Raw genomic sequence first — 20,949 nt, 5'->3', positions numbered from 1 at the left:
AACACATACTACAGCGGTCTATGATACATCTGTTTTCAATCGTTAAAATAAACATTCCTCACAAATACATTTTCGTTGTAGGATTTATTATGACATTAGATTACAAGTAAACAATTTGTGGGTGAAATTATCATTACCTGTGGTGTCAAACCAGTGTGGCTCAATGCAACGCTGTAGCCTAGTTTACCTAACAAAAACATCTCCACAGCTGTTTACAGTAGGAAGTCAAATGGCGGCACATGTTCGGCATTACCCTTACTTAAATCAAAAGTATTTCAATAGGTGAAACTATGACTAGTGACTACTAACCTGAACTCCATTGCCACAGCCTAAACTTTGTCAATCTGTTCATGAAAATGATTCATTTCAGCCTAAACCATACAACGGAACGTTACATTGAATTCAACCAACGAATCGCTAACAAGAAGAACACAGTCTACTGTACTGTAGTAGTACAATTTACCGGGTCAGCTTCTCCACACAGGGCTATTTCGCATTTTGCCATGTTACTGACAATGATCGCTACCACTGAGATTTTTATGAATATGATTTTCCCCTAAATAAATGTCAAGCTTATTTACGTTTTTGGGGGCATATTTTCAGTTAGCAGATGGTACTATTTGAATTGCGATTCCATCTGAGATAGCTACTGCCGGGTAACGTTGTTGTTAGAATAAGCTTCAAAGGGGGTTCTTTATTAATGAATGAATGCAATATGAGAAGGCTAAATGCCTGAAAATATCACGAGAAGGGAAAAACTTAAAATGACGTTTAAGTCATAGAGATTAGGTCCATTTTTACACCGGGCTTGAAAATGTATTCGTTTTGATTCAACTATGAGGCTGCTGATCACCATTCCCTCTTGCAGGGAGAATGAGAAGACAACTATTCATTCTACTCTTCACTCTTTATTTTGAGTTGTAAATTAGCAGAAAATATATTATATGTAATCTTTATAAATAATAAGTAGGTTATGCATTTTTGATATAAAATATACAGAAATATCAGTTGTAAAAATTTCATTAAAAAATTGACCCCTCTGCAACCGAAGCAAGCAAGCACACCCTACAATTTCCCCAGAAATTGTACCCTCTCTAGTTGATTTTGTAACTGCTCCAGGACAGAAGTTTGAATGTTTTGAGAAAAGTTCTGATATTATAAAAAAGGTGTTTGTGGGGAATTTTTGTGAAGGAAAAGTGAAGGCTGGAATTTGTGGACAAACTTGGACAGTTAATGTAGACTGTAAAGCAGCACAGTTTAGAGATGTACATGTACGGTGCATCCATGTCACTATAGGGAAACCTTTGTTATTGTAGATAGTGAGGAAAGACAAATCTCCACCACCTTCTAGTCCATTGTTATATCCAGGACGTGATATAGCAGACATATTTTGGTATTGTGGGGACAGGATTAGATCACAGTTACCAAGAGGATGGGTAAGAGTATGTGCTAAGGTTATGTTAGTTAGTAAAACATTGATTAAACCATTGAGTGATACGACGGTTGGTTCAGGTAGACAGAGACGAGCTGCGCCTGTAGGGTCTTTTGATAGTGGAATTTACATAGATGACATTGGAGTGCCAACTGAGTTTAAAGATAGAAATCAGGTAGCTGCGGGATTTGAGTGAATCTTTTGTGTGCATTGTACGGTTAATAATCAGCAACGTTTTATTAATTATACGGTTGATGCGATTTCCGGGTTAGCAGAACAATTGGCTAAGACTTCAGAGATGGCATGGCAAAACAGAATTGTCTTAGACATGTTGTTAGCTGAAAGAGGGGGTGTTTGTGTACTTTTTAAGGATGTATTTTGTACATATATTCCCAATAATACAGAAAGTGATGGGTCTGTCACTAGAGCATTATCAAACATGCGTACTTTGGCTAAGGAATTGTCTGAAAATTCTGGTTTTGATGATTCAGAAGGAGTCTGGTCATGGATTGACGGATCTTGGGAATTGTTTGTTAAATGGAAGGCAGTCCTTTTGTCCGGAACTTTTTTTGTGCAGTTTTCTGCACAGGGTGACCAGTGGCTAAGAATGGCAAGTCATTGTGAATGACAAGTCATGTTCCGCAATAAATGTGCACAAACGTATTTTTAAGTCACTTTTTTACTGCTGCTAGCCAGTGTTGGGGGTAAGGTGTTGTGTAATATAACATGTTCCATAATATTATTACTTAAGTGACTAACAAAGTAATATAACGTGTTAATTTCTGGATAAGAGCTCTGGATAAGAGCGTCTGCTAAATGACTAAATGTAATTTTTGACATTGAGTAATATTATTACAGTTACTTATTTAATAGGGCTGTCGAAGTTAACGCGATAATAACGAGCAGTGTTTCCCCCCCCCCCCCCCCCCCGGAAGGTCAAGTTAATAAAATAAATTGCGCCCAATCACAAAATAAATCATTTACGGTTACCTTTCCTATAAAACAGGTCTATAGCTTGCTCTTTTAAACAAAGTAAATGGCTTTATGTTATTTACACGACGGCGTGTCATTTGTCGCTACATGGTCGCCGCCCCCCTCCCCAAAGCTGTAAACCTAGGGGAAACACTGACGAGTTAACGCGATCTCACTTTTAAGATTTAAAAACAATCGCGTGCCTTTAACGCAGATTTCTTTTTGACCCTGGGAATCACCTGTTCAACTGCCGACGGTAGCTTAATGATGGAGAGAGGGCTTTTAGATGGGAAGTTCCATTTCAAAAAGTTGCCAGACGGCTCGGTTGACAAAACCAAGACTGTGTGTACTGATTGTCAGGCTGAGTTTAGTTATCACCGGAGTACTTCCAGCCTAAAATATCACATGCATGCAAAGCACACAGCTAGCAACAGAGGTAGCAGCAGCAGCATTCGCACAAGTAACATACGGCAGACAACACTTGCAAAGGAAGCAAGCTGCCCTGTTGTCTGGAAATGTGAACAGACTTGAGTCTGAGCAGCTGGCTTGGGTCAACAAAATATAAACTGTGTTGTTCAAAATTAAGGCCAATCTGTGGTTGCTTAAGTATCTGAAGTAGGTTCTATTGAGAGGTTTATTGATAGATTTTTGTAAGGGCTTGTTTTGTTGAGTGAGATTAGAACATTATGGAGCAGGATACCGTAGAATGATACTGTACATGTCTTAAACGTATTTTATATTCTAGAACAAGTCTAATTTTGTGGATGTTTATTATAAATCAGTATAGTTTGTGAGTGAATAAAACTCCCCCACAATTTAAGTTGTGTTCCATCTGAACTTGTTATACGGACACTGTAGTATGTGACTACATGTGTTAAATTTGAGATTACATTTCCTAAATATATAACAATATGTTGTATGTTCAATATTGTACAGCCTATGTGTGAGTGAATAAAAATGTCTCAATTTCCTTTTGTTATCCTCCAGTTATTTGAGGTTTTTAAGTACACCCTTTTAATGGTATTTCACCCCCCCAAACATTATTGGGGTAATAATGTAATAAATTGAATACATTTGCAATTAATCGCGATTAAATATTGTAATCGCTTGACAGCCCTATTATTTAATTGTCCAAGTTACTGCATGAATTCAACAAAGGACTAAAATAGACTTATAAATACAGTGGCGTATGGATCTCATTTACACAGTGTTGCCAGGACCCGCCCTGCTCTGTTTCTGATAGGCTTGTAACACAATCTGAATCAGAATTCGGTTTATTAACGTTAGTTATAGCTGCGTTCCTCTCATATGATTGGTAGGTAGGTGAAATCAATTGACTCAAAAATATTAAACCGCATGTAAGTTCCCAAAAAACTGCCGGACATCCGACATGGTGCCGGAATACTTTAAGCCCTGTGGTAGTCAGATAGTTTCACCAATTGAAAAACTAATCTAGGACTAGGCCGAAAATTCTGTCGCCGTTTGGCTTCCTAAAGTTTAGGTTAAACCGCAGTGGAATCGTTTTTCTTACCAGAGTTTCGCGTACAGCGTTGCAGTGAGCTAGACTGGTTTAAAACCACAGGTAATGATAATTTCACAAAATAATCATTTACTTGTAATCTAATGTCATCATAAATCCTCAAACGAATATTTATTTGTGATGAATGTTTATTTTAATGATTGAAAACAGATGTGTCACAGACCGCTGTCGTATGTGTTGGGCAACAGAGGATAATGTCATGATGCTAACCCCTCAGTGAAATAGCAGACTACTGATTCCGAAAGTAGATGTACTAGCTTAATAATGTCAGCGTATATCATATTGTACATTACATTTCAAAATTGTGTATTTTATCACAATGTTAAATGAGTAAATAGTTATCACCCTGGCCTCTTTTCCTGTGGTGTTTCTTTAAATGTCTTGCCGTTTTAGGTAGTTAGCCTAGCTATCTCCCAGAAGTTAACAAGCTGCTAAACTAATGTTCTACTGCAGGTAATCACGCATGTGTTCGTGACGTTAATGACAATTCCGACTGTGGCCACCGTTAGCTTCACCTTTCTCCACAAAAACTTAAACTATACCTTAACCATCAAACGGAACATTCGCGCGAATACAAGCAATGCATTTGGGACCAAGACGAACATTTTGACACCGACATTGTTTATGTAGTGCAAATATTCAAGTTTTCTTAGGGGTGGGAAAATAATAAAGATAAATATGATGAACTAAATGTCAAGATGTTTGTATAAGTTTGTTTGGGTAATAAAACTTAAAGGCCATATTGCAGGTTTATTTTTCCAACAAATTTGCGCTATTTGCTTGTTGGTAATAAACATTTAAAATGTTATCCATTGTATTTGATGTTGATGGGTGTCACAAAACCTCGCCAAAACAGAACTTCTCATCATCCCGGCTAAACCCTCCATCTCCCACGATCTCTCAATCACCCTGGGATCTGCGACGGTGACCCCTTCATCCTCTGCCAGGAACCTTGGGGTTACCATGGACGACGAGCTCTCCCTCACGGCCCACATTGCTGCGGTCTCCCGGTCGTGTAGATTCACCCTCTACAACATCCGGAAGATCAGGAGATACCTGTCTGAGCACTCCACCCAGCTGCTAGTCCAAGCACTCGTCCTCTCCAAGTTGGACTATTGCAACTCGCTGCTCGCTGGTCTCCCAGCATGTGCAACCCGCCCTCTTCAGAGGATTCAGAACGCGGCGGCCCGCCTGGTCTACAATCTACCCAGACGCTCCCATGTTACCCCGCTCCTCATCTCTCTCCACTGGCTACCTATCATGGCCCGTATCAGATTCAAGACCCTGGTACTGACCTTCCGAGCAGTGAACGGGACTGCACCCGTCTACATCAAGTCTCTCCTGCAGCCTTACACCCCCACCCGTCACCTAAGGTCTTCTTCAGACAACCGCCTGGTGGTCCCACCGCTCAAGACCGCCCGGTCCCAACACAAGCTCTTCTCCTGTCTGGCCCCCCAGTGGTGGAATCAACTCCCCACCTCCATCAGAGACACTGACTGTCTCTCCACCTTCAAGAAAAGGCTCAAGACGCACTTGTTCCGGGAGTACAACGGTACTTAGGAACGGTTCGCTTGACCCGATGTTAGTTTCCTCAAGGATCACAATGACTCTTGCTTAGAGACTTGTTGCTCTTGTGGTTAGTGGTAACTGATTTAAATTTTTGTTCTCGCTGTGATATATTGTTTTATTACTGTTGCTTGCTTTTTTCCACAGGTACACTTGCACTTATAGCTGTTCATGTTGTTTAATTGTAACTTGTTTAACTACATGCTCTTATGGTTCTTCCCTTTGGCACTTACTTTGGTTGTTCACAATGTGTGCTTCATATTTTGGCTACTCGCGATGTTTTTTGGCTATCTTGTTGTTATGATCAGTGACCTATGCACTTTGTAAAGCTCTCTCTTGGAAGTCGCTTTGGATAAAAGCGTCTGCTAAATGAATAAATGTAAATGTAAAACGGAATATAATATGAAAAAGTAACTACTTTTTTGCAATGATTCTTCTTTCCCCCACAATGCATTGCATGACGTCACGTTGGGGAGACGACAGACCAAAGCTGCTTTGAGACATGAAATCAATTAGAAATAAAGACTTGGCTAGTACCAGAGAATGTCTAATATGGGCTCTGCTAGTACCATCAAAACGTGGGACATCTAATCGGAAATGTCGGGGAAAAGATTTAATTAGGGATGATCTTGGGGGGATTTTACAGGTGGGACTGGCAAGTTAGCCAATAGCTAGCCCATAGCTAGCATGATGTCTTCTATTTCTAGATCTAGATAAGTTTACCGGTAGTACTAGTCTACTTATCTGAAATAGAGCTGACAAAGTGGATTTTTTTGTAGGGCAAGTGGAAGATAAATTGACTTGCCCAACTGGACAAGTTAAAACTCAAACAAAATAAAAAGCCATGTTACTTGCACTGGCCTTGCAAATACTGAGGATAGCCTACCGAAGTTGAGTTAGCCAATGTCGTTAGCGATGCTAGCTAATGTTAGTTTTGCTAGCTGTATATAACATTTCACTGGGTCTTGCAGCTGTTTTATTTACTGAAATTATTATGAAATGTTATGTTCTACTAGCCATTTGTCTACTTTAGCAAGTCACATTATTTCCAAGCCCTGATAGTGTAACTGAGAGGACGCAGTAATTAATTCCTCTTTCAAGTAATAAGCCCCGTGTTCAAGTGTTGAGCATTAAATTAGCTGCACGGTCTGTAGAGATCTTGGGACGAAGCTGCAATACAGTACATAACAGAAAGTGTTTCATTCTGCAGAAATTGTGTAAATGTTTTATGTAACAAATATTTTTTTTTATAACACCTCAATTGTTATCATTTGTATTACAGCTGATCTTCGTTGGTCAAAGGCACAATCTTTACCCGGACGTAACTTTAGTGCATGGAAAAGTGAAACGTAAATGTAGGCTACTTCAAAAAGTTAATGTCAGGCCCTGAATGATCACTGTCACTAGATATAAAGAAAACGTTGACTTTCACTCGGTGCTATTCACTGACAGTAAAAAAATATGTGTCTATGTGCACTGCTGTTCATAGACTAGCTCCAGTGCTCGTTGCTGCATTGTTAAATGATAGCAACTCACCAGGACACTTCACCAACTCTCCACTCATTCTCCTCGGACCATCCATTTAATTGGCTTTGACGGCCATCAGGTCTCAGCAATTCCTCATTTGCCCTCTCACATCTACTTGGTTTGAAATTATACGGCTGCTGGCCATCATACATATTATTAGTTCTTGCCACCTCTTCCTCATCCCAGTCAGTCGCCAGAGTTCTAGTACTAGGCTGAGGCTACTCTCCTCCACGACTCCAACGTGACGTCATCACCGAATTGCGCTAATATGCTAATGCTAACACCAAAAACGACAAAAAATGGTCTTTAACACCATTTAGAGACACCATTTGGAAATATTTTAAATGATATACATATCTTGAGTGCTTCATGTACCCATTAATCAACAGTGGTGTTTAACCTGCAATATGGCCTTTAACAGAAAACCAATAACACATTTTGGTGAACATAATATAGGCAATTGATAACGTTGGATATAGCAGACAATTGTAGGCTACATCATCATTTGCATGGATGTACCAGTGCATTATTCCAGGAATGTGTGTGTGTTCCACTAACATCTTAATCAAATGCATCAAGGGGCCCTGTGCACTAGCACAGAATGAAATGCATTTAGCAGATGCTCTGGAGAAGAGCGTCTGCTAAATGACAATGTAAATGTAAAGCCATGTTTTTCCAAATTACTAAAAACAATTGTGCAGGGTTAGTATTAGGAATACAGATAGGGTTAGATAACAGAAAAGTGCAATATTAGGGTTAGCTAACTATCCCTAAATGTGGTGTTTGCTTTTTCGTCTGATAGTTGTGCTACAAATATGCATGATATTTTATTTTTATATTTCTGGGTAGCACAAAGAAAGTCAGACAATCGTGCTCCAGGACACGATTTACGAAAAAGCATGATACCGGGTTGCATCACTACATATCCATAAGACATATGACAAACATACCCTATTCACAATTTTTACACTTACAAAATTATTGTATTAATTATGGTGAAATCTCACCTTGACCCACTGGTCGGGTTGGATGTTATGGATGGTGATAGTGGTCTCTGGAATTTCCAGCAGAACCTCGAGTTTGGTGCAACTGGGATCTTCACTCGTACAGATACTGATGGGGACCATCCAACTGGGACAGTCTTCACCTGGGAAATTGACAAGCCCATAGAAATTGACTTTATTGAAATTATTAAATGCATCATCTGAAGTCTAATTAGTAGCTCAGAAGACAATAGGTGAAGGAGTGCATTTGCATGACTACTCACCATTATAAGGTCCACTAGCGCAGAATTTCTTTTGCGATATCTTAAGGATGCGGTCATTTCCTTGCTGAAATAAAATATATAATTACTATCAACTAAACAAGTCTTTTAAAATCAGACAAGTGGGGGTCTAGATGTCTAAATGGGTCAACCTGTGTACAATCAATCAATCTTGTAGGCAACTTAGGTAATCCTTTTGAACACAATTGGTATAAGACTAGCTCATTGGCTAGAGCATTTGACTGAAGCTTAAATGAAAATATTATTATTTGTTTGAAATGACTAGCACTTTATATCCTGCCAACTATAGGCTTCAGCATAATCCTGACAATTCCTTGTGTGCAATTTAAATTACTTATGTATGAAAATTATGAAAGTTATGAAAATGAAGAACATGCTATCTTGAAAATGCACTTTATGCAACTTAATCTGTTTTAAACACTAGGTTTACATTACTATAGTATGGCAAATTAAAACACCTCCTACAATGGAAAATCTACTTCAACCTAATACTTTTGTAAGCTGTGTACATTCATCAGCTTATGCACCTGTTGCAGCAGTGTGTGACTTTTGAAATGTGATACATTTCCCCTGAAACCTTTGTTACCAGCTACAAAATCAAATGTCTTAAAAAAAAAAAAAAAAAAAAAAAAAAAAGATTCATAAGACCAACGTCGGGGACTGTGGTGGGCGAATCAGAGGGCCTAGCTTGTGTATGGCTGTTTGGCAGCCCCTTTGTCACTGGTCACCCAGACACTCGTCTGGGACAATTGTTGATTTGCATGAATGCTAAAATGACAATCACACCTTAATGACACACCTCTGGAAAGGTGGTCTCAACAGTTGAAGAAGAAGGTGGACCGAGGAAGACTCTGAAATTATCATTGTGTTTTTGTAAATATAGTTCTAAACAGCTTTTAATGTCATGTTTGATATGATTTTGTTTCTTATTTTATTTTTTACATTCTAGTAATAATTCTAATACTGTAACATGTAAATTTACAGGGTTTACAGAGTTTGTGCTTGCAGCAGACCAACGTGTTAACATATTCCCTTGTCTTGCAAGGGCACCACTTGGTCTACTGCAGGGTTGATTAATGATCCAATTTGAATTAGTATGCGTCAGACAACCTTTCTGTCATATGGCCGGTGTCCCCATTTTAGTCAGTTTTGGGTGTATATAGGAAGAAGTTTTTACAAATCACTGAGTTCTGTTTACGATACAGCTCCGGTGCGTTAGGTGCCTAGTCTTCATTGTGAATACCTTTGTTAACCATTGCTCTGAAGGTATGTTTTGTATTTGATGATATTTCATTATCATTGTATTGATTATCTTACTATTTAGATAATAAACTATTATTGTGCATTTTAAGTTACTTGTTCTCCTTGAAACGTATCTATCACGCTACGGAGGTGAAAACTTTGATCTAGTCTGGTTGATGCAGCTAATACTGATTATAAACATAACCTAAGGCCTCTGAGTTACTTACAGTGGATCTCCACGCTCCGAAGGAATTTACCGGAGCCTCTGAGTGATCGGTTTACATACTAGGTCGGTGGTTAAATCCATATTATTGTAGAGATAAATGACTGATTAGTGAACACGCATACTTTAGGGTTGATGCTCTGATCAAGCAGACGATTTTCACCTACGCCAGATTTTCATGTCATCAACTGTTTAGCGCTCAAGGTTACAGGTAACGCACTTGTGCACATTTCTAAAATTGGTGTCAGATATTAACGAGTCAATTATCTCCCTGAACATCTAACCAGAATTGAATTGGGTTTCCCAAGCCGGGAACAAACACCAAGCATCTCCAGCCTTACGATCTTCTTACTTACACTTGCAAGTTGAATCATTGGTTAATCACGTTAATGCGCAATTGCAAACAAGTGCTCTCAAAGCTGTGGTTTGTTGATTCCCAGTGATGCCCAGGATGCTAGCTAGCGAACGACTACATGAGTAGAATTCCACTCATGATGGAAGCAGAAATGGAAGCATTTGCTTCTCCCGCAACAAACGACGGTGGTGACGAAGACCAACACCCGTGGCCATATTTGCAAGAAATGTTTTCTTATGTTGGAGTGAAAGATTCTTCGTACCGGATGAAGTGCCTCTTATGCTTACCCAAAGCTACTGAAATATTGGCATTCAAAACTCCACATCCAACCTCAGGAAACACATTGAGGTAAACTAAGATAAATCCCATGAGCCGCAACGTTAATGTTTAGTTAGGTTAACAATTAGCATAAACATGAGTCACCACCTTACCGCGGTGGAGGGGTTTGCGTGTCCTAATGATCCTGGAAGCTATGTTGTCGGGGGCTTTATGCCCCTGGTAAGGTCACCCAGGGCAAACATGTTCCAGGTGAAAGACCAGACAAATCGTGGCTCAAAAAACCTACCATGAAGAAACAACAATGGTTCCCAGTTGCCCTTGCCCGGACGCGGGTCACCGGGGTCCCCCCCGCAACAAGGCTCATGATGGAAGCAGGTGGCTGAGCGTTGAGGGGGTCGGGCTAGTAATCTGAAGGTTGCCGGTTCGATTCCCTGGCCGTGCAAAAGTGAGGGAGTCGGGCTAGTAATCTGAAGGTTGCCGGTTCGATTCCCCGGCCGTGCAAAAATGACGTTGTGTCCTTGGGCAAGGCTCTTCACCCTACTTGCTTCGGGGGGAATGTCCCTGTACTTACTGTAAGTCGCTCTGGATAAGAGCGTCTGCTAAATGACTAAATGTAAAATGTAAATGTAAGGCCCGGGGATGGGGCCCGATGGCGAGCGCCTGGTGACCGGGCATTTTCCCATGGGGCCCGGCCGGGCTCAGCCCAAAGAAGCAACATGGGACCCCCTTTCAGTGGGCTCACCACCTACAGGAGGGGTCATGGGGGTCGGGTGCAGTGTGAGACGGGCGGCGGCCGAAGGCGGGGGCCTTGGCGGTCCGATCCTCGGCTGCAGAAGCTAGCTCTAGGGACGTGGAACGTCACCTCGCTGGCGGGAAAGGAGCCTGAGCTGGTGCGCGAGGTAGAGAGGTTCCGGCTAGATATAGTCGGCCTCGCCTCGACGCATAGCATCGGCTCCGGAACCAGTCTCCTTGAGAGGGGCTGGACTCTCTTCCACTCTGGAGTTGCACTTGGTGAGAGGCGTCGAGCTGGGGTGGGAATACTTGTTTCTCCTCGGTTAGGCTCCTGTACGTTGGGGTTCACCCCGGTGGATGAGAGGGTAGCCTCCCTCCGCCTTCGGGTGGGGGGACGGGTCCTCACTGTTGTTTGTGCATACACACCAAACGGCAGCTCAGAGTACCCACCCTTATTGGAGCCTCTGGGGCGGGTGCTGGAAAGTGCTCCTCCCGGAGATGCCCTCGTCTTCCTGGGGGACTTCAATTCTCATGTGGGCAACGACAGTGAGACCTGGAGGGGCGTGATTGGGAGGAACGGCCCCCCGATCTGAACCTGAGCGGTGTTTTGTTGTTGGACTTCTGTGCTAGACACGGCTTGCCCATAACGAACACCATGTTCAAGCATAAGGGCATATGTGCACTTGGCACCAGGAAACCCGAGGTCTCAGTTCGATGATCGACTTTGTAGTAGTGTCGTCAGACCTGAGGCCTAATGTCTTGGACACTCGGGTGAGGAGAGGGGCGGAGCTGTCAACTGATCACCACCTGTTGGTGAGTTGGCTACGATGGTGGGGGAGGATGCCGGTCAGGTCTGGCAGGCCCAAACATAATGTGAGGGTCTGCTGGGAAAGGCTGGAAGAATCCCCTGTCAAAAGGAGCTTCAACTCCCACCTCTCGGAGAGCTTCGACCATGTCTCGGGGGAGGCCGGGGACATTGAGTCCGAATGGGCCATGTTCCGGGCCTCCATTGTTGAGGCGGCTGACCGGAGCTGCGGCCGCAAGGCGGTCGGTGCATGTCGCGGCGGTATCACTCGAACACGGTGGTGGACGCCGGAGGTGAGGGATGCCGTCAAGCTGAAGAAGGAGGCCTATTGGACTTTATTGGCTGGTAGGACTCCAGAGGCAGCTGATGTGTACCGGCAGGCCAAGCGGAACGCGACCTTAACGGTCGCGGAGACAAAAACCCGGGCATGGGAGGAGTTCGGCGAGGCCATGGAGAATGACTTCCGAACGGCTTTGAAAAGGTTCTGGACCACCATCCTGCGACTCAGGAGGGGGAAGCAGTGCACTGTCAACGCTGTATATGGTGGGGATGGTGCGCTGCTGACCTCGACGGGGGACGTCCTGGATCGGTGGAAGGAATACTTTGAAGACCTCCTTAATTCCACCAACACGCTTTCCGACGTGGAGGCAGAGTTTGGGGACATCGGGGCCCTTTTATCTCTGGGGCTGAGGTCTCCGAGGTGGTTAAAAAAAGCTCCGCGGTGGCAGGGCCCCTGGGGTGGATGAGGTCCGCCCGGAGTTCCTTAAGGCTCTGGATGTTGTAGGGCTGTCTTGGTTGACACGACTCTGCAACATCGCGTGGACATCGGGGACAGTGCCTCTGGACTGGTAGACAGGGGTGGTGGTTCCCCTCTTTAAAAAATGGGGACCGGAGGGTGTGCTCCAACTTAAGGGGAAACACACTCCTCAGCCTCCCTGGGAAAGTCTATTCAGGGGTTTTGGAGAGGAGGGTCCATCGGCTTGTCGAACCTCGGATTCAGGAGGAGCAATGTGGTTTTCGTCTGGGCCGTGGAACTGTAGACCAGCTCTACACCCTCGGCAGGGTCCTGGAGGGTGCATGGGAGTTCGCCCAACCACACATGTTTTGTGGATTTGGAAAAGGGAGTTCGACCGTGTCCCTCGGGGGCTCATGTGGGGGGTGCTCCGGGAGTACGGTGTACCGGATTCCCTGATCGGGGCTGTTCGGTCCCTGTACGACCGGTGCCAGAGTTTGGTCCGCATTGCCGGCAGTAAGTCGAACTTGTTCCCAGTGAGGGTTGGACTCCGCCAGGGCTGCCCTTTGTCACCGATTCTGTTCATAACTTATATGGACAGAATTTCTAGGCGCAGCCAGGGCGTTCGGTTTGGTGACTTCAGGATCGGGTCGCTGCTTTTTGCGGATGATGTGGTTCTGATGGCTTCATCGGGCCGTGACCTTTAGCTCTCACTGGAGCGGTTCGCGACGGAATGCGAAGCGGCTGGGATGGGAATCAGCACCTCCAAATCTGAAGCCATGGTTATCGACCGGAAAAGGGTGGAGTGCAATCTCCGGGTCGGGGAGGAGATCTTGACCCAAGCGGAGGAGTTCAAGTATCTCGGGGTCTTGTTCACGAGTGAGGGAAGAATGGAGCGCGAGATCGACAGGCGGATTGGTGCGGCGTCCGCAGTGATGCAGGCTCTGCATCGGTCCGTCGTGGTGAAGAAGGAGCGGAGTCAAAAGGCGAAGCTCTCTATTTACCAGTCGATCTACGTTCCTACCCTCACCTATGGTCACGAACTGTGGGTAGTGACCGAAAGAACGAGATTGCGAATACAAGCGGCCCGGCCTCTCCGCAGGGTGTCCGGGCTCTCCCTTAGAGATAGGGTGAGAAGCTCGGTCATCCGGGAGGGGCTCAGAGTAGAACCGCTGCTCCTCCGCGTTGACAGGAGCCAGTTGAGGTGGCTCTGATCAGGATGCCTCCTGGACGCCTCCCTGGTGAGGTGATCTGGGCATGTCCCACTGGGAAAAGGCCCCGGGGAAGACCGAGGACAGGCTGGAGGGACTATGTCTCTCGGCTGGCCTGGGAACGCCTCTGGGTCCCCCAGGAAGAGCTGGTGGAAGTGGCTGGGGAGAGGGAAGTCTGGGCCTCCCTGCTTAGGTTGCTGCCCCCTCGACCCGACCCCCGGATAAGCGGCAGATGACGACGACGATAAATATTTTCAACACAACTCCTTGTCCACCAAAATTCTGACCCTTTGCTTTTTTATAAACAGCATTTACTTGTACTTTTACTTTCAATACTTAAGTACATTTAATATCAGAAAATTACTTTTGATACTTAAGTACAGTAAATATCAGATACTTTAAGACTTTTACTCAAGTAGTATTCTAATAGTTGACTTTTTACTTTTACTGGTGTGACGCCCACCTGTGCCCCTTCAGGCTTCGCCCTGCCAGTGCACAGGCAGGGGCAGAACCTGAGCCTAAGTGCTTTATTGTCTGCACCTGTATTTAGGGTGGGGCTATAAAAGGGTTTTTTCTCTCTCAGGGGGAACTTCTTTTTGGTTATTTGTAGGAACTATGTTGAGGTTCTCCCGTACACATGCGCTTTGACTTCTTTTTCAATCTGTTCCCCATTCTATTTCTTTAGCTCTCACTTTCTCATTCATTCATCTACTGATGCATCCATTCACCCACTCATGTACGACTTTGAACATTCCTCTTTCATACCCCTATTTGTTTATTGATATAGGTACAAATAAACTATTACTGAATTTGAATAATCTTGTGTCTTGTCCCTCATTATGTGACGGTACCCTAAACGAGTCTACCGTTACACTGGAGTCATTTTCAAGTAAGGTATCTTTACTTTTACTCAAGTATGGCTTTTGGTTTTGTACTTTATACACCACTGAGTGTATAGCACTTAATAGCAGCCAGCTTGTGGCACCAGCGACTGGGACACACCAATAAGGTGAAGGAATTTAAAGAAATGGTGAATGAAGTGGACTTTCCTGCAGAGAAAGAAGTTCCCTTCTGTGAAGCATGTGTGGAAGGCAAGCTGTCTAGGAAGCCACATAAGCCAGTGGGAGAAATCCGTTCCAAACGTAAACTGCAGTTAGTCTCTGGTCCTATGCAGACTGAATCTATAGGCAGATCAAAGTACTTTGTGACTTGTATTGATGATTATTCTAGATGTTGCAAGGTATACCCATGAGACAGAAGAGTGAAGTTCTCTGCAAATTCAAGGATTTCGAGAGAATATTATCCAACGAGTGCGGACAGAAAATAGCAAGACTAAGATCGGATAATGGTGGAGAATACACATCCAAAGAATTCCAAGAATACTTGAAGGCTCAAGGCATCCACCATGCGACGACTGTACCTCACACACCTCAGCATAATGGTGTTGCAGAAAGAAAAAATAGGACGTTGATCAAAGCAGCGAGCACCATGCTCCGTCACGCCAAGTTAACAAAGTTATACTGGGCAGAGGCTGTAGCGACCGCAGCTTACATACAGAACAGACTCCCCACATCTATTCTGAAACAAGTGACGCCCTAACAGAGATGGTGCGACAAACAGCCAAATGTGAGTCACATGAAAGTGTTTGGTTGTGTAGCTTATGCACATGTCTCAGAAACAGAAAGAAGGAAACTGGACAAGAAGGCTGTGAAGCTTTGTTTCGTGGGATTTACCAACAATGCCAAGGGCCATCACGTGTAAAAAAGGAGGATTCTAATTTGTTGGGATGTGATCTTCAACGAGTCAGACTTTGTCTTGAAACAAGAAGTGGACATTTCTTGTTCGGACGACAAAGCTATCATGAAGACTGATGAGGGAACACCAGCCAATGCTACTGTCTATGGAACTGCTAGAGAAGGTGACTTGAAACAAAAAGTGGACAGTTTTCATGAAGACTGAGGAGAGAACACCAGAAACTGCTCGAGTGGGTGGCAGGACCAGAAGGCCACCTAATAGATACGGCTATGATGAGTTTGCCAACATGGTGACTGTTGACCATCATGCTAGTGTTTGTTGTGTTGCAGAACCAAGCACACTTAGAGGCCATGATGAGTCCTGATGCAAAAGAATGGCAGGAGGCGGCTGACTTGGAATATGGATCATTGCTGGAAAATAAGACGTGGGATTTAGTGAAATTTCCCAAGGATTGGAAGGTCATAAGATCGAGATGGGTGTTTAAAATCAAGCATCATAGTGACGGACGAGTGGAGAGGTACAAGTGCACACTTGTCGCTAAGGGTTACTCACAGATGTATGGTGCTGACTACGATGAATCTTATTCACCCGTGGTACATTTTAGCTCAGTTTGTACATTGCTGTCCTTCGCCTTCCAGAATAACATGCATGTGCATCAGATGGATGTGGTGACCGCATTTCTAAATGGACACCTGGATGAGTGAATCTACATGGAGAAACCAGAGGTGTAAGGATGAGATCTCAGGCAGGCAGGCTGGAAAGAGTCACGACAATTATAAAAAGGGTTGACTCGGTTTTATTAGCTCGACGTCGGACCATGCCACCAATCCACAACAGAGTTGCTAGCATGAGTGAAGACTCTCTCTTACAAGAGTGCTTAAATACAGTATCTGGATATGTTCAAACATAGAATGCACAGAATCGCTTCCTTAAAGGGTCTTTCAGTGGTCAGTACACTGATACACTAGAACGTTCAGCAGGTGAAGTGGTCGTTAATCACATAAGTCCCAGTTTGTACATGTTTTGCCTTACTGTCTCCTAACTGTCTGGGCTGTGTGCTATATTCTGCTCAGAGGGGGCCTCGCTGCATGACTTCTTGACCTCACAGAGACTTAAGCTTCTATGTACACAGAAAATCTGCATATCAAGAGGGATACATCAGACCAGGGGAGGAAGGTTTGGTGTGCAAGCTGAAGAGGTCAATATATGTGCTGGAGCAAAACCTTCACAGGGTTCATGAAGGACATTGGCTTTGTACAGAGTACATCAGACCCGTGTGTTCATGAGATCTCGACAGGAGCTGGAGATATTAGCTGTGTATGTTGATGACTTAATTCTGATCACAGAAAACAGAAAGAAAATAACTTCATCAGAAGCATTAAATCAAAGCCATTCTTCAAAAGTATGGTATGCATGATGCAAATCCCGTTACAACTCCAGCTGATGCAAATGTAAAGCTAAAAAGGAACAATTGTGTCAGCAAGCCTGTGAACCCAAGTACTTACCAGTATATGGTAGGTAGCCTTCTGTATGCTGCGATGAAAACACGACCTGACATAGCAAAAGCAGTGAGCGTTGTGTCAAAGTTCAATGATAATCCAAGTGTTTCACATCTGACTGTGGTGAAGAGGATTCTACGGTACTTGAAGGGAACACTGAAGCTCACTCAAGTATGAGCGGTCAGACTCTGTAACTTTGGTCGGTTTCTCAGATGCTGACTGGGCTGGAGACCAGGACGATCGTCGCTCTACAACCGGTAATGTGTTCTTACTGGGTGGAGGAGCCGTGAGTTGGCTCAGCAAGAAACAGTCAACTGTTGCCCTTTCAACAGTGGAGGCTGAGTATGTTGCACTTAGCCAAGCAGCTCAGGAGAGTACCTGGCTTAAACGACTACTGAGTGATCTTGGAATGGATGCTTCTCCTGTGGTGATCCTGGAATTCTGTATTCTGTTAAGTCTGATCTTAGATGGGCTAGACTGTGTTTAGTGTTACGGTGTAAAACAAAAAAACATGAAATAACATGAAAAAAAAGACTAAAAGATTTATTTTTATATAGTTTACTGAGAAATGGCTTAGTCCTATTGTAAAATTAAGTGGGAGTGTTGTAATACAGTAATTGGCCAATAGGTGTATTTTCATGTGTGTCACCTACAATTCTGTTATTTCTTCATTGGTGCTTCCCTTTAAATTGTCGTGTGTGTAAACAATAAAAGGCACTTACAAAACTCAACAAAGTTCATTCTTTTTTACACATCTTAGCTATGGCCTTTTTACTGCCACTCAAACCTGCAAAAATGTCTATACGCAGGGCTTAATTTGAGCCGGAACATGTTCCGGCACCTCCGACGTTGGATCCGGAACCTTTTTTATAGGATCCGGCACCTCCTGTGTCACTATGAAAAATCATTCGCCTAAATGAAAACAATTAATTACTATTTGTGTAGTGTTCAATGTTGTTATCTGTCGTGTTAGTATTTATTCCCAATTGAAGTTACACAAAATTCTTGTGTTTGCATTTTCGATGCGTTTTGAGGTGAATTTTCAGGGTAAGACATAGGGGGAGGCACTTCACGTGACACTTGCTCTTGTGCTGGTTGAGTAGGCTAGCTGTTAGCCCCGTCTCGTTTGGATAATTGCTGATGTACACACAGCGTTGTTTAGGTTTTTTTAGTCAGAGAATCTATGTAGGCATTTTTTTTTTTTTTCATTGCCTCCAACCCCCGTTTTGAGTCGCCGGATCCACTCCCCCTCTGCGCTCTGGGACCTCCCACTTTACAAATTTAGCACTGTTTATATGCACTGTCGAACAGGGCTGACGTGCTTGAAGCTGTTGTCCCGTCAGCTGCATATTATGAAGGATGTTGATTCTCAAGAAAATTGTCTTCCAAATCTGCTGTGGCTTGGGTTAGCGAGAACTCTTCCAGTTTCCTCCAGTTAGGAAGTGCTTGTTGATGGTGTAGCAAACTGTACACACTGACACCTTGGTTTCCTTTGCAATATATATAAAGGAAAGAAACCTACAACTTTTAAAGTTTATAATGGTCTTTCTTTCTTTGATGATTGATTTCCCCCCCCCCCACCATAATGATAGTGATATACTACTTCCTGCAGCACAATACTATCTAAATATTACTTAAGATGGTGACTAACACTGCTTTTATACGGACAGAGTATAACTGATTTTTGACCAGTAGTGTAGTTGACAGGTGGGTGTCATACCCAGAGATGTTGCAGAATAATTCTATATTATATTATTATATATTACACAAACATATCAGCCATAACTGTATCTTGTTATTGTGTCACCTGTCAGTGGGTGGGATGTATTAGACATGAAAGTGAAAATGTTGTCATCAAAGTTGATATGTTAGAAGCAGGAAAAATGGGCAAGCCTAAGGATTTGAGTGACAGACAAGGGCCATAATTTGGATAGACATCTCCAAACCAAGTGTTCCTGGTCTGCAGTGGTCAGTACATATCAAAATTGGTCCACGGAAGGAAAAACGGTGAACCAACAAACCAAAAAACCAACCCACATGCTCACCTGTTCCTGATCCACTTCTATAATAGGAAATCCCATCTGTTTTGTCCAGGAGCCCATTACAGCAGCAATAGGCTTCCCGCTGGCCTGTTCCAGACAGTACCATAAGTCCTCTGTGAGGACGGCAGGGACACAAATGTTAACTTCAATATGATCAACTTCAAAACAACAATCAAAACATGCAATATTAAGTAAGGTTAAGAATTGGCTGGGTTACCTGTGGCTGCATTTTTATGTTGAAATTTCAAAAGATAGGCATTCATTCCTTTCCTAAAATCCTAGAGAGAATAAAATGATTAGTCTTACAGACAAACCCTCAGAGACTATGGCAAAAACAGCCATCCATACTCTGTGTAAATATTTTGGTCACCAAATACTTGTTTAGTATTACTTAGTATTTAACTTATAAATTAACATATTTACTGTATATTGTATGTGTGTGTTTATTTGACTGTTGTTTCCTCTGTAAGTGCCAGGCGAGGCAATGAGTAGAGGAGTGTAATAGAATATGTGGTTTTCAAGAGTGATTTGAATTACAATGGTTTTATGTCTATTGTTAGACACATGCTGTGACAACATGAAATGTGTTAGGCCAAAAGGTGGAGGATGAAAGGGAATGTTTGTTTGTCCTGAGGCTTCAGACCACCCTGTGGGACAGTAGACCCTTGGGGGTGGGTGGGCATTTTCTACATCCTCCCAATTTAGATTTAGGACCTAAGGGGGAGGTTCTTGAAAGAGTCAGTAGTAGACTTAGAATATGTGCTAATGAAGCAGCTGTCTGATCTTTTCCTGTTGAGACCTTTGTTGTTTACAATCCATTGTGGAGAACAATGTATTGATTAACTGTTGTTTCGAATGACCAGATGTTGTGAGTCTATATAAGACATGTTTTAGGTTCGGCTGAACGACACTTGTTACGTGTCCTCCAGCAGATCGGTCACAGAGTTCTCTTAAGTATTTTACGTTATTGAATAAAGAATTTGTATTAATCCAGCATTTTGACTGACTAGTATGTTGGGATTCAGCCAAAGCAGGCAACGGATTCGCGCGCAAGATTAACTTACTGATCCGATCAATCAAGAGGGAGAGGAACTCCCCTGAGTTAGTGGATTGATCAGTGTTGCTTTTTATTCTGGTTCTTGTTTTGTGTCCTGTTTGAGTTTGCCGTTATGACAAGTGAAATGCTCATAAAATGCTAATATGTTTTGTAAAGTGGATAAACATAAATAAATGCATTTTGCATATTTAAATGAGTCAAACAAATCATATTGTGACGTTAATAGTTTTCAACTATTTTTCGAATGGTTCTAAACCATATATGAATATAATAAGGTAGGCCTAATAAAAGGATGACGGCATGGGCGTTGGCTGTAGTCACAATAGTGTAACCGATCATTCTTGAATAATAATGATTATAATTTGAGACACGGACAGACGGAGTCACGGGCTCCATGACTCCTCGATTTGCCGGCCACACTTTGTCTCCACTCTTTTCGCACCTGACTTCCTCCTTCACAATTAAAGTCCCCCTTTTCTAATTCCTGCCTAACATTATAACAGCCCACTAATAGATAGCTTACAATAGCATTTCTGAAATATTGAAAGGTAATGAGTAAATGAGCATTTCAGAACCTCTTACATCTGGCTGCAATGAATAGCCATTTTTTGTACAAAGTGTGTGAACGTAACAATAAGCTAAATAAGCATTCTTTAGCTGTAAGAAGGCCTATCAGAATGGAATGCTTGGAATG

The 20,949-nt window shown here is 43.0% G+C and overlaps 1 protein-coding gene across 2 annotated transcripts in view; it reads right to left on the bottom strand.

The window, feature by feature from the left end:
- Nucleotides 1-20,949, bottom strand: part of npepps (aminopeptidase puromycin sensitive) — a 193,218-nt gene that overhangs the window by 75,890 nt on the left and 96,379 nt on the right. For both annotated transcript variants that reach the window (XM_067259120.1, XM_067259121.1), the window contains exons 12-15: nucleotides 19,416-19,476; nucleotides 19,202-19,311; nucleotides 8,305-8,368; nucleotides 8,045-8,184 (exon numbers count right to left, since the gene is read on the bottom strand). In XM_067259120.1, coding sequence (XP_067115221.1) covers nucleotides 8,045-8,184; nucleotides 8,305-8,368; nucleotides 19,202-19,311; nucleotides 19,416-19,476 — 375 coding nt within the window. The remainder of the gene's footprint in view (nucleotides 1-8,044; nucleotides 8,185-8,304; nucleotides 8,369-19,201; nucleotides 19,312-19,415; nucleotides 19,477-20,949) is intronic.

The sequence above is a fragment of the Osmerus mordax genome, chromosome 21 (genome assembly GCF_038355195.1).
Source record: "Osmerus mordax isolate fOsmMor3 chromosome 21, fOsmMor3.pri, whole genome shotgun sequence".
NCBI classification, from domain to species: domain Eukaryota; kingdom Metazoa; phylum Chordata; class Actinopteri; order Osmeriformes; family Osmeridae; genus Osmerus; species Osmerus mordax.
Note: the sequence above shows the minus strand (reverse complement) of the source record. Positions and strands in the feature narration are given on the sequence as shown.